General features: G+C 32.0%; 2 protein-coding genes across 2 annotated transcripts; both read right to left on the bottom strand.

Moving 5' to 3' along the window:
• Positions 1-2,457: 2,457 nt before the first annotated feature.
• Positions 2,458-4,036, bottom strand: LOC119685863 (the record flags this gene model as incomplete). Its single annotated transcript, XM_038100260.1, is given in 1 exon segment — positions 2,458-4,036. A coding segment is annotated over 1 exon segment (374 nt), but the record flags the coding sequence as incomplete, so codon positions are not given.
• A 3,703-nt stretch (positions 4,037-7,739) lies between these two features.
• Positions 7,740-8,603, bottom strand: LOC119677190. Its single transcript, XM_038088462.1, has one exon. The coding sequence runs from the start codon at positions 8,601-8,603 to the stop codon at positions 7,740-7,742; it is 864 nt and encodes a 287-aa protein (XP_037944390.1).
• Between the last annotated feature and the right edge of the window lie 6,923 nt (positions 8,604-15,526).

Consider the following 15,526-nt stretch of genomic DNA (forward strand, 5'->3'; position numbering starts at 1 on the left):
CGTTGGTAAAGATTATAACACATTACACGACGACGACGACGACGACGATGACTGGCTTCTGATTGGCTGACGCTAGCTGCGCAGTTTAGATTTACTAGTCATGGCTTAGCTAATCATGGCCTACGGCCGATAGCTGCCGACGTAAATATGGTTTCACTTGAAACCGTTTATTCTATTGACACAGTTTTGACTTATGCAAATTAAATTTATTCTTTATTCAATTTATTTTTAAAAAATATTTCTTATAATCAGTATGATCATTCTTTATTGAAATCTTACTTAAAACTGAAACTTATAATTTTTAACAGAAGACTTGAACCTAAAAGTAACTATAAACGGAAGATTCAAATGTAAACAAATAGTTGATATTTGTGCGTATTTAATGCACAACAATATTTGTGCGTGTTTAATGCACGACAATAAAATATGAATTTTATTACTAAGATTGTTTATGAAGTACTTCACATTTTAGAAGCGTTAATCCTATGAACGCTTAGAGTATCTAAACAATGTGAAGCGATTTATAATTTATGGCGTTAACTTACATATTGCACATATGGTGCAATGTGCGGCTCAGTTATTTGTCATCAAAGTAATGACAAAATAAAGGCTCATATTACCTGACAATAGTTTGTCATAAATTTTATCAAAATAGAACTGTGTCAATGTTTACTTTAAAATATTTGGAACAATTGAATGTTTTGTGATATGTGTGGTCTCATACCCATATCACATTACAAAATACACAAATACATGTAAACGAATATTACATACAATTGATATAAATGACGAAATTGCTGTCAGTTTTTTATTGCCAAATATATTCACAAATATCTGCATGTGAAATATTTAAATTATCTGCAGTGTAAAATTCAACACTTGTTAAATTAAATTCTTCTTTTATTTTATTTATTATTTTATTTACACAGTCATTTATTAATTTTATAATCACTTTTTTTGAGTTGCACTCCACTTTAAGAAAAAACATGGCCTTTACTCAGCAAATGCGTTTCAATAACTGATCTTGCAAAGCCAAGTGTCTATATCAAAATCACACGCGAATTAAATTAGATTAAAACGCACAAAACTTTAGTTTAATGCTCACTTTATTAAATGAATCTTAAGACTAACTTATAACTAACAATTTTGCTTATATTTATAATGAGGATTCGAAGTATCGAATCCTGATAAGACAATACGTTGTTTGGTTAGGCCGAATAACGATAATAATATTTTAAGTTACAATGTTTATTTAAAGATAATAGAATATAATAAAATATAATGTAGATCTTTCGTTGTTTGATTAGGTCGAACAACGATAATAAAATGTTTATATTTATAGTGAGAATTCGAAGTATCGAATTCTGATAAGACAATTCGTTGTTTGGTTAGGCCGAACAACGATAATAATATTTTAGTAGGATGCAATTTAGATATTTCGTTGTTTGATTAGGTCAAACAACGATAATAAAATATTTAATATAGGGATAAGATAAGAGAATGTAACTCGCGCGTGTATATTTATTTCACATTAAATGTTTACTTGCATCTCTTTCTCACTTTGCCATGCTGTAAACGAACTTCGTTTGGGTAGAATGAACTTCAAACGAATATTCGTTTGTGTTTAATGAAAACATTTTTCGTTTGTAGTAAACGAAAAACAAACGTTTTTTTGTTTGTACCAAATGAATTAATTATAACTGTCTATTCATTTGTCACAACTATATTTCAAACGACATTTATTTGTAATCATTTTGTACGTTTGACAGAAACGAAATTCGTTGCACCTAAAAGTAATTTTTTTGTTCCAAACGTTTTATAAACGAATTAATTCTGTGAGTGTAGCGTATACCGAGAGACACTCGTCATCAGTAGGTCGGCTGTTCAACACATTTAAAAACATAGCAGCTGCTCTTTCAACAGTTTCATATCGTTGTATAAAAAGGTCTTTAAACTGCGGCCACGTAATTCCAGGAAAACAAATTTGCGCAAGCCACTGCGAGGCACTGCCGTCTAAGGCTTTACTCAACGCCATAACTAGAGCACTTTCTTCTAAAAAGTTTTCACTTAATATAATATCAGCCGTTGTGTACCATGCTGACGCATCCGCGCTACGGCAATCGGGATTGAATTTCGGCAAAGTAACATTTGTGCTATTCTGAGAATTCGCACCCGATGACTGCATAACTTTTATTAACTCACTAAAATTTTTATTTTGTTGATCGATAATCTCGCGCCAATGCTGTTCCGAAGTTGGTAATTGTGAGTTACATCACACTTCTGATGTCGGCTGAGGCTTTTCATTTGCCATTGCCATGGTGTCAGTAAATTCGCTTACACAATCTTTCCTTTCGACTCACTGTTCTTTGTCAATATAATTAATTTCATAAAAAAAACAAGTAAACGACAGCAACTGCACTACTTCTACCGTTGGTACTTTGTGCTGAAATCAGAAACTGTTGTAGAAAATCAGAAGTTGATATATTTGTTTTAAGTAAGTTGCATCGAAACTCAAAGGTTCTTTGCCATAGGGGCAAAGCCACATCAAAATTAACTTCCGTTGCAAGATTTAAAATATCATCTTCTACGTTATCAGTAGAAATTTTATTGTTTTTGTGTTCCCTGAATACACGTCTACCGGTAGATTTTGATCTTCGTGTAATTAGTCCAGAAGCTGCTAATCTTGTCCGATAGTTATTGTAGGCATCATGAAGCTTGCCACTTGCATGCCATCCTTCGCAATATTTATTGTAATATGTTTCTGGAAGTTCTTCCGTAAAAACTTCACATATCGATTCAGCCAGTTTTTGCAATGTTAAACTGTGAAGCATACATTCTATTTGGATTCACCAAGAGATGTTTAATGATCTCTTTTGCTACATCAATTCTCTGTTGATTCGTTAATTTTTTTTTACATTTATAACACTCATTAATAAGCGGAAGTTTATGCTGTAAAAACTGTTTTGATACCTGGAAAGCAAATTTAATTAAATTAGCCAAAATTATTTATTACAAATTGATAAACTTATTCACCTGAGGATCCTGTAAATTATCTTCGCAAAAATCGGTTATATTGAGACTGTCGCTATGTAAGAAATCATTAGTGTTTATGTGTAGGACAAAGTTGCTGTCTGCAACATATTGCTGTAACATATGTACTCAGAAATGTCTTCTTCAGCAATTTTAATACAATCGCTAGTAAAGTAATGGAAGATAATAATATTTAAAACCTCAGAAATTCTTTTTTCAACAGCACTTTTACTGAGTTCTGAAAAGGGAATAATGTGTTTAATGTTTTTTCCTTGCACCTTCTTAAGATACAAAAATTGTGTGTTTTAAGCAAAGTACCGTTATATGAAACAGACTGTTAACTTGTACCTTTGTAGAGGAGTCCTCCTTTAATTTTAAAGTTCTTGTACGATTCACTTTGCAATGCGATCTATTGCCTAGAAAATCTATTCCCGTCTTCAGAAATGTACATTTTGTCCATTTGAATTGTAAATCATATTTTAATGCTCTTTCCAGCACTATTTTCAACTTTTCTATGTATTCTTCAGGTGTTTTTCCACCGATTATCATGTCGTCGACATATAATTCCAACACCTCACTGTAAATCAAGTCTTGAAATATATTTGTTATATATTTTATAAAGTTGGCCGATGAGTTACAGAACCCGAAAGGTGCATTATTAAATTCAAATAAACCCCATTTAGTTACGAAAGCTCTATATATATTTTTTACTATCCTCTTCAATCGGTACGTATAAGAAACTGCTTTCTAAGTCTATGACAATAAAATACCTCGCATCACCCAACTTCATTAGCATATCTTCAACTATCGGTACTGGAAAACAGTCTTTTAAAACTATTGTGTTTAATTGACGATAATCTATATGACCCGCATTTCTTCTTAACCACTACCACTCTGCTTGCCACTTCTGAATACGATTTTCTAATAATTCCATTTATTAACCACTCTTCTATTTGTGTGTTTACTGCAGCTTCTTCTTGAATTGGTAATCTGGCTGGCGCGTTATGAAAAAATTTCAAATTATCGTTTGGTATTATTCTTATTATTTTCTCAACTACTGGTGATTTTTTTATATTATGCTCAGGCTTATAATTTTTAAATAATTCTACTACTTTATCTTTATATTTTATATCCACGTTAATTTCAACCGTGTCTATATTATAAACATTTAATGCATTCTGCATTTGTTCTGATTTTTTATTTTCGAAGACGTAACCATCGTTAAATTTAAATGTTAAGTCTTTTGTAATATTATATCCCAGAATAACATCCACTTTTATCACATCATCTTCTATTATTAGAAAACTATGTTGTTTTTCGATGTTGTCCACACGCACTTTGCCCTTAATACTTCCAATCGGTTTTGTTGTTTTACTGCCTAGACCGGATAATATTGTATTGTTTTTATCTAAATTGTTATTTTTATATTTACTTTCATAAATGTTTTTTTTTTCATTATGGATACGTCAGCACCTGTGTCTATAAAGCAATTTAATTCCATATCATTGAACATAATTTTTAAATCGATCGTTCTATACAACGAAATTTACATTTTTTCCGACATATACTTATTCTTCAAACTTGTGCAATCTTTTGATATATATCCAAATTTGTTGCACTGAGAGCACTTAGTTTCACTTCTACAGTTAATTTTCTTGTGCTCTTTTGAAATAAATTCGTAGTATATAACTAAAAGTAAATTGGTTAAGGAACCAATGAAAAAGTCACTCAATAGTTTCCATTTACGCGTTTCGTCTGGTAACCAATCAGACTCATCAGAATGGATGAAAGTATATATGATTGAATAAAAATAAGAAAGCGAAGTTTACCATATGAGTATTCAGTCGATACTTTCGGCGTTCCTTACGGACTGCCTGATATTTATTTATAAGAATTCAGAGTGTTCTTATTGTAAAGGCTGAAATTTCCATAAAGCAATTTCAACCATACATATTCATATATAAATATTTTGTGCAAATCTGACGTCAGACCGTCAGCACAAAATATCACACCAACACCATTGCAGGAATACACCAAAAGAATCACTCACCCAAACAAGTCCAACATTCAACCTAGGAAGAGTAAAATCTATTTTATTTTTTTAACAAAATATAATAGGACGACATTACCTGTGATCCAAACGACAATGAGCAGCGGGCACAGCCGACAAGTAAACTGAGGAAAAACATATAAAAAAAAAAAAAAACAACAAATGAACTTGAAATATATTAAGAAATAACGAAACAAATTTTTACAAATTATAACACAAAAACATACATTTGAATATTTATGAAACAATAAAAACACATTTTTTTTATTTATTTACTGAATAAACTGAATTGAAATGAAATAAAACCAAACACACATTGTTTACATTTTTTTTTACAACACAAACAATAAAACATAAAAATATTACACATCAAGCACACTTCTGTTTTAAATTCTTTGGTTGATTTATTTTTTTCTATATATACCAAATCCACAAAATAATAAGATACTTGCACTAATTTTCTTACTATGCACTTATATATTGATTAAATATTTAAATTTCTATATTTAAATTTTTAAAACCCGAAAATTACGGACTGCGTCAAACATAAGAAAAAAACCGCGGCGAAGAACAAAACATGCAAAACACAAACATTAAAGCACGAAAAGCTGTGGTTAAAAGCACAAAGTTTTAATGTCATCTGAAGTAAGCATTACATAGCTGTTTAGGCCATTTTCACTGATTTGAGAGTGTCGCCGTGTAGCACTATTATTCATACACTTGTTTTACAATATAATTAAAGTATGTTTTTATGATTATTTTTAATTATTTAAGTTTTAAATTTTTAAATAAAATTATTAAAGTTTAAATACGTTTCATAAAATAATTAAAAACATGCACTGTGGCAACACCACATTTACAATTTATTACTTTCGTTAAGAAAGCATATGCTGTCTCTATCAGCTGTTTTTGACAAAACACAAATTTTTGTTTTTGTTTATTTTGCGAAAATACAATTGCAATTGCAATAAACAATTATAATGGTGATTAATAAATTAAATAAAATAAAAATTACAATATATCCAACTGAATTGTGTTGTGCAGTGTTGTGTTTATATATGCACAAAAGCGCATTGGTATATTTAGTTTCTCAAACTTTTTTATATTATTTTTAACTTTAAATGTTGATCTGCTGTCTCTGTCAGCTATTTAAGCATTTAAGATTAAGTAATGCAAAAAGAAAATAAACAAAAAATTCGAAAAAGCGCGCGCTATTTTCAAATTAATAATTTTATGCACTTTGCACTTTTGGTTTATACAAAGATATTTAATATAAATAGTTTTAAGACTGTGAATTTTAACTGTTTCGGTGACCGACTTGAAAACACGTCCGCTCACTTTAAAAAATTTCACTATTTATATATAAACTGTGTAAATAAATCAAAATAAATAAATTGGTAAATTGGTCTTAACACCTAATTTATAGCAATTGCTATCGAACTGATCCGAAAATTGTGATTCTAATTTTTCAATATATGTAGTAAAAGGAGGAGGTGGTTGAACTAAATGGCAATTTTGGGAAAGTCGACAGACGATTATGATTAATTTACATTTTTAAAAAAAGCCATCCACATATATAAGAGAAAGCATTACGATTTAAAAATATTTTAAGGTCTACATCTATATTAAAATGGCAATTATTAAGAAATGCGTTCTGAGCTTTATTTTGGTCTACATCTTACCAGGAAGTATCTAAAACAAGTTTATCTGTTCATGAAGTTGACAGGAAAGGGTCTTCTAAGTTTGTTGGTGACGAACTGGATGGCAAGTTAATATTAGGGCAATCAAAGTAAGGGAAATATTCGCAATTACCGTTAACAATGTTAACATATTGCAAGCACCATTTTTTTTTGAAAGAGGCACGAAAACATATAAGGTGTTATTCTTGTGCAATTACCACCTCCTCTTCTAATATCACCAAAAAAATATTCTAACCGATCTTGGCAAAGTTTTCTGGTCAATAAAACTTGAAAACCTTTTGTGGAAAGAAATTGCCACATTACCAAGAGGCTATTTATATTAAGAAGCCAGCCATTAATAAAAGAAAATGTAGGCTTAATATTTTTGCCACCACTATCTTCAATTTTCAGAGACTTAAGTAAACTTTATGCATTTTTAAGAAATTAAATTTGCTCAACTGAGCCACAGAATCCTGCTTTCAAATTAGGTCCTGTAATGTTGCTAGAATTAAATATATCAAAAAGGTTATTGAAAAATTGAATGAAATCTATAGTATTGTTAAATGTTATAGTGGATATTGAATGCATTATCCAAAAATCCGTCGAGAAATTATGAGAATTGATGCGGGATCTCACAGTAGCATGCAGTCTGTGATTCACTGTGGAATTTACCTTATCAATGCCACGTCAATGCAACGTGATGCCTTACATTTTGACACAGTATGCCCTTTTTTAAACAGTTTATGCGAAGACGATTTAATGAACGTAAACCGTTCAGAAAATGATAGAGCAGCAAAAGCGGAGCTTGAATTTATTATATGTTCTTTCGAATTACAGAACAAACATCTACTTTCCTCTTGCGAACTATTTTTTTTGCACATAAGTGAAGATTTTACATTCTTACTTTGCCAGTTGTCCTGTTTTGGCGTGTTCGATCGAGACCTTGACGTGGAAGCTTCGTCAGCAGAAATGTGTTGATATCACTTATTTAACGCAGTCTCGCAATCAGACCAGAGTGGCAGCTTGTTGTAATCTAATTGCTCCTCCCATTTGGATTTCGTAGCGGCATCGACTCTTGACATGACTAAATGAATAAGAATCGCATTTGAAATGTTCTTATCATCTCCTATTGACAATAGGGACTCATATATGGCAGAAACAGTATCTATGATATTGCGTAATGCAGAAGCAGATGGCTTGTTCATTTCTGGCAGTTCAAAAAGCTGCGAGATACTATCGAAAAAGATTAGACAAGTGTTATCGTAAACTCTTTTTAAACTAGCTAATGCCTTTGAGTAATTTGTTTCAGTGAGTTGAAATGCCTTAACTGTACCAAGCGCTTCGTCAGACAAACACGAAATGAGATGATTGAATTTTTCAATATCACTTAGCGACTGATCATTGTGCACTAAGCTTTCAAAAAGGCTTATGAAGTTTTTGTATTCAGAATGTTTCCCGCTGAATTTAGGTAAACGCATATTTGGCACCCTGGAACGATGATTGCTGCATTCATGCGAAGTATCAGGGATACTAGACTTGAGGTTTTTACCTAACGCCTGTAAGAACAATGATTTTGAAGCAACATAGATTTCTTCTAGATCTGGTCGAAGTACATCAAACTCCTTGATACATTCTATTTTTTGCTGGCAAGTCATGGCCTGTTTAATATGTGAATTGAGAATGTCCAACCTACAGTCCAGTTCTACAGGATTTAAATCAAAAGTTTTCTCCAATATTACTTCTTTAATACGCAGGATACTGGCCACTACAGTTTCTCGCTGCTGGATTAGTTTATCCAAATCTTCATTTTTTTGTGGGAATGGTGGTCGCTTTTTCGTTGACATAGTGAATTTACTAAAATTTCGAAGAGAGAAGGCAATGCAGCGCAAAGAACGATAAGAATATTTGAATATTGTTGAGCGACGGTTGTAAGTAAATTCCAACAAAGTGAACGCGAGAAATTAGAGATACGAAAGATACACTTACTTTGTTTATACGATAATAAAAAACGATAAATAGTCAAATATTGTTATTATGGATAAATTCCAACAAAGTGGTTGCAAGTAACTAGCGAAAACGAAAACGAAAAATGCATTCACTTTGTATATAATTTGCCCCTGCAAATTACTCAATTATTTGTATTAAATAATTGGATTTACCGAACGTATATGTTTAATGAAGCTCAACCTCAGCTTGGTAAATTTGTTTCACGTCAAATTATTTATTATAGATATGGATAAATATAAATATATGTATTTTAAAAGTGCAAATAATTACCAGTGCAAAAGTTATTTGAAATACTTTCCTTGACTATTTTGTTTAGTCAGAGCATGACCTAGTACAACTATATCATTACTTGCACTTTCTTACCTGACAAAGGGCAGTGGTGTTACAGTTGCACTCCATCCAGAAAGAGAAAGAAACAGCAGCAGTGGTGAATAGCAGCAGCAATGAAGAGCAGTATCGATCTGCAGTGACAGCGAACAGCACCAGCGAAATGCAGTAGCAGTCTGCAGTAGCAGCGGCCAGTAGCAGCAATGTGGAATTAATGGCAGTAACTGCAGTAGCAGCGGCCAACAGCAGCAATAAGAATTGAGCAGGAAACTCCAGTAGCAGCGGCCAACAGCAGCAATAAGAATTGAGCAGGAAACTACTGTAGCAGCGGCCAACAGTAGCAATGATAATTAAGCAATAAAAAACCAATAGCAGCAGCCTGCACGTGTTTTCATCAGAATAGATGAAATTGGCAATTTGTTGATTTTTTTTTTTTTTTTATTATTATTAACGATTTTTGTCTGGTGCTGATACTTGACACCACACCGACATTTACCGCAACCACTTCACACGTGGAAAATGAAAAATTAAACTGAACGAAAATCACGATGCTGCCAATTGCAGCTCCACCGAACAATGTTCACTAAATTTCACTTTTTTTTTTTTAAATTATTTACTACTTGATTTCAAGTCCCTGCTCGGGCGCCAATGAAAAAATACAAGAGTTTTTGTATTTATTGAAGTTATAAAAAACGAAAGTTACAACGAAAGTATTTTATTCAAATTACTTTACACTTAATTTAAGAAATTAAATTTTAACAAATCACTTCGAAATGTAATTGAGAATCGAAAATAAAACGCGTGCTGTTCATTTGGAACTTGAAATGCAAGAGAGCGATCGAGAATGCTAGTTCAATCGTGAAGCCAAAAAACTGTAAAATTATATTGTTTTTATATTTTGAAGTACCGTATATATGCAAGGTTGACGAAAGTCAACATTGGGTTGCATATTGACAATAAAAAATGAGCAGCTCGCGCGTTATTTTAACTACTTTAAAGGAAAGCAAATTAAACAAAGCAAAAAATATAAAACATTCAACAGTGCCATTTGTATAATAGTCATTCCTTTTATGTCGACCAGCTTCTCTAGTCTTGGAAAGAATCGTCCTATTGAAAAAATTATTTGTCTTTGAATAATTTTTTATTGACATTTATTGTTTCTATTGGAATTTTTATTGCGAAAATTATATTATCATTTTTGGTAATGGCAACCCCTGTCTTGATATGTAGTAATTTCTTCAAGTCAATTCATATTTAGCTATTTCGTGGTTTGTTAAAATATTTGGTTACAAAATACCTGTTCTTGCACTAGCCACATGCAACACAAACACTGTGGAGTGTGCAATAGGACTTCGAATGTCCATATTCCTGACAATTAGTACACTGCACCGGGTTTTTACGCTTGTGTGGTTCTTCTACTAATATTTTTCTGTGGAGTAGGAATTGTAGGAATTAAATTGGGTGAGCCTTGTTCGATTTGAGTTTCTTTCCTTCTGGTTCAAGCTTTATTTTATATAGCGGTGTCGAAACTTTATCGCGGTTTTTAATGTTGTACACAGATTTTGTTTTAAATCCTTTTTCTGCAAGTGCTTCTTTAATTTCTGCTGTGTACAAATCTGGTGCTATTCCTCTTATAACCACTGTTAATCCTTTGGCACTTTTTAATTGATAGGTGTAAAAATTTTTTCCATTTTTTTCGAAGTTGTTTACAACTGCTCTGTAATGTTTTTCTTCGTTGATCGAGATTTTTGTTTCATCGACATTTCCTTTACGAAGAGGCACAACATGGAATGAATCTTTGCCAATACTTTGTGTTAGGGAGTATATAAGAGCGTTTGAATTTTTTTCATGCAGAAATATGGGTGGCGGTTTCTGGGTAGGGGCGGGTCTGATATTTTTATCATCTTCGGCTAGAACGGCAAAACGATTCGCTGTCGAAATATTTTCTATTTTTCGAGTTTTTGTCGATATTGCATTGTAAGTATTTTCTGGTTTCGGGCTACGTTTTCTTGTTATGGTTTGAATGTAAATTTTTTTGTTTTTAGGTACTTGCATTGTTACCTTTACATCCGTTTAAACTTCTCATGACTTCACGAGATTGACCCAGGAATCCACCCAAGCCCTTCTCATCATGACAAGCCTAAACAAACGTCTTCAGGTAACAGTAATTCACTGTTCCTGGTGCAACGTATTGCGTTTGTAATACTTAACCTATTAGCAGTTAACTTTTGATGGATTTTTAATTTGTTTTTTGTACTATTATTCAAAATTAAGGATACATCAAATTTAGACTTCTGTATACATGTAAAAAACTCCCTCGTCAAATCAATTTTAATGTTTTTTTAAGTGGGTACTAGCATTGTTACCCTTACATTGTTTAAGACTTTCTTTGTATAAAAGATAGCCGTAAAAAACTTCGTCTTCAAATAAACACCCAGAGACTGTTTCTGGGGCAAGGAGCTCCGCTCTGCCATGTCACATACATAACCTTATTTCTTAGTTAAGCTGATGATGGTCTATTATTTTAATATCAAAAACCCTTTATTTAATATTTATTTAAAAACTTTATCAAATATACTTATCTTAATTTACATTACTATCTTATCAAATACAAAATATTTTGTTTATGATGCTACACATGTCTAATATGATGATCCTCATAACCTCTGCTATATCTACGAAATGACCTAACTTTATTATGCTTATGGACATTTTTTATATATGATCTACGTTTAGGGTATGTTAAAATATTTATAAGTAAGTTCATTAATTGGGTTCTTACTTGAACTTGAGATTTGGTGTTTTTTTAAATCAAGAATTAGGTGTTCAAAAGATTAAAGTAATACAGTTTGATATGTTATATTAATTTGTATAACTTAGTTTTCCCGAAAAATATAAGTAGAAGGTTAAATTCCAATTTATTTTTTAAGTTAAAGAAGAAAAAGGTTTTCTTGTATGTATCCACCCAGGGGGTAGAGACGAGCGCAATTTTATGTTTGCTTATTTTTCTTAATTCTGTGTTCAACTATTGCTATATTTTATTCTGTGTTAAGTTTTTATGGATTTTTCCCTTCTTTATAGGATGTGAGGGGCTTTTTTGGTGTGGTTTATGGATGTAATATTTATTACTAGGGTCGCCAGTGGTCGAAATTCGACCAATAGAAAATACAATTCATTTATTTTAATAGTATTTAAATTTTATTGATGAATTTGATTAAAATATGAACAAAATCTAAAGAAAGTTGTAGAAAACAATTTAAAAAATAAATTAAAATTTATAATTTCATCTCGTGCAAAATTATTTGTTGTGTTTCTGGTTTTGGCTTAATTCTTCCTTGTATTATCAATCCAATCAAATCGTTTAATTTAAATTTGTCGTCATATGTGACCACATATGCACCTGCGAAAAAAGAAAATAATTAGTATGAAATATGAAATATGATGAATTGTTTGAATGAAATACCGATAAAATTTCGAACTGATGCTCCATTTTGAAATCTTTTTAACAAATAAATTATCTTAACATCTGCTCCGTACATTTGTTCTTCAGGTGATATCGGAAAGTTATCAGTATAGGAATCAGCAATTTTGTAGAACAGCACCTTCTTCTAAAGAAATTCGAAATTCTGACGCAATTTATTGCGTCAATTTATTGCATAATTTCGACAATGCGACTTTGCACAACATCTCGCTCCCGTGTTAATTATCAAACAAATTCCTATACTCTGCCATCACGAAATCAAATCGCGGTATGCAGTGAAGGCAAGAAACAAAGAAATGAAATTGGCAAATGAACGAATGAAAAAAATTAAATATTGAAAAACATTCAAACTGAATGAAATCTAAAATGATAATAATGCATAATAATAATTCTATATTTTATATCACGAAGTTCTCAAAACTTCAGTGTAAACAATATTTTTTGTAAAAACCCTTTCATCATTAGCCAAATGACCTTGTCCACCTTCATTACTGACATAAAATTTAAGTCCGTCAAATGATCTAACTCAACTGGCTGCAACGTAAAGTTGACCATGCGAAAAAACAGGTCTCCTCAACAATATTCCAACTCTATCAAATGTCTGTCCTTGGGATTTGTTAATTGTCATAGCAAATGCGCTGATGACTGTGGAAACTGTGTTCTTTGAAAATTAAATGGCAGTGCAGTCCCTGAATACGTCAAGTGTATGCGTGGAATCAAAACACGTTTTCCGCGAGCAACTCCAGTGAGTACTTCACAATCTATTGTGTTATTATGCATTGCTTTGACTCGCAGCAATACCACTAAATGCACACGAAATACAGCGAAGATTAAGGGAATTTAATTTACGAATTATAGCCGTTTGTGTGAATGTTTTCCCACAACCTGCATGGGATGTCAAACAAAACACATTTGATCCTGTATCGTAATACTGAACTTCACGAATAACTTTATCAATAGTATCACGCTGTTCATTATTTGCGCAATCATAAAGCTCATTAAATAAACATTCTTCTACGAAAGGAGATCTCTCAAAAATATCGAGATCAGCAAATTCTGGCATTATTTTAGGTGTAGGCAAACCAAGTGACGTACATGTAACATTATGTGTTAACAAAATATCCTCGATTTCCAATAATACTCTATTAAAAGAAACATCTACACTACAACCATCTCTAACGAAATCTTCGCTTAAATGATCTCTAAATTCCACCCAAAGCGCTAATGCATTTGCTAGAATATTGAAACCACAATTAATCGCAAACAAATTACGCATTTGTTTTCCTGAGTTAAATGTCTTAGCTTCATTGAGAGAAACTCTCCACTCGTTATAATTGGACGCAATTTCCCTAGCATGACATGCTTCGATAAATGTCCTATAAACAATTCCATTGAATGTACGCACATCTTCATATGATTTTGGCCCTTTTACATGCAACAAAAGTAATCTTAAATGGAATTGCTCAATTTCTTTGGGAAACACCATATACATCCGAGTAATAATTTTATCTCCTCCTCGTTGTCTTTTTTGCCAAGATTTTCTACTATCAATCCAAACATAATGCAATGAAATTTCTATATACGTATATTGATTAGCAGATGAATCACTTTGATTCAATTGAAAGAAAGCTAATAGCTTCGTAAGCTTAGGATTTTCTACTGCTTGTCTTTCTTGGTCTTCGCGAAATATAATATTTTGTCTTTGTGTCAAATGAATGTGAAGACGAATTATAGTATGAGACTGAAAATGCATAGGAAATTCATATATTCGCCACATAGCCTCAGTTGATCCCACATATCGACCATTCAAAAAATTTCTAACGTCATCTACTTCAACTTGTACTTGTTAGTCATTTTCGTTTGTGCTTTCACTTTGAATTAAAACAGTTGCACTATCAAAACCCTTATATACATATTTATATATGTACTTAATACTTTTGACGGAAGTGCACACCTCGACATTAATGTGACAATTATATTTTGCAAGCAAATATGGGTTGTATGGAACGACATAACGATTATCTAAAGACTTTCCTCTAACATCAACGGAAACATTATTATCGCGCCGTCTATACAACGGATAACCATTAACTGATTCTTTCGTTAATTGCACAAAATCCTTTGGAAATTGTTTTGAATATTTTCCATCTTGCATACATACAGAGCTTGGATTCAAAACACCGCAAGGACCGTGCATCATGTGTTTGACAACAAATTCATGTAATTTTGGCTGCAAATTTTTATCCGGTATCTCTGCACAAACTATTTTATCAATATCAGCCGGCCCGACAATTTTGTCATTTTCACATAAAGTTATCAAACTGTGAGCATGAGGCAAACCTCTTTTTTGAAATTCGATTGTATATATAAGAGCCTCAACTTTGCCAAAAATATATTTATTCCAAATGTCAGAAATGAGTTCTTTTAACTTCGATTTAAATACACGCACAACTATTTCAGGCCTGAAATGAGATGATTCATTAGGATCAATATTATATACAATTTCCGCCCAATTCTGATTGCAAGTCATTGTAACAAAAAGCGATGGCTTGCCGAAGTACTGAACAATTGACATTGCATCTAAGTAATTTTGATACATGTTTCTCGGAGACCCAGTGAAAGATGAAGGCAAAATCACTTTACGACCTAAGCTACCATCTCCTACTTGATTCGTTTGCAAATAATCACTAATATTGTTATACACATCTGCCCTCAAATTTACTTGATTCTGTCTTATAAAATGTAGTCGACATCCTTCTATTCTCACATACATATCAACAATGTATTGCAAAAATAGTTTTTGCGATTTATGCAAAAAGCTAAATTGATTCCTTATTGCAAATCTGAAGCATGCAAATTGTAACATTGTAACTTTATTTCGAATCTGCCTACCATTAGAATTATGTTGCACGTTATGCGATATATTAACGTGCCAACCAAAATCTCTATTTG

Source organism: Teleopsis dalmanni, chromosome 2 (assembly GCF_002237135.1).
Source record: "Teleopsis dalmanni isolate 2A chromosome 2, ASM223713v2, whole genome shotgun sequence".
NCBI classification, from domain to species: Eukaryota; Metazoa; Arthropoda; class Insecta; order Diptera; family Diopsidae; genus Teleopsis; species Teleopsis dalmanni.

What these genes read in the sequence shown, in the direction of transcription:
- LOC119677190 (XM_038088462.1), bottom strand. Translation starts at nt 8,603, where the DNA reads ATGTCAACGAAAAAGCGACCACCATTCCCACAAAAAAATGAAGATTTG.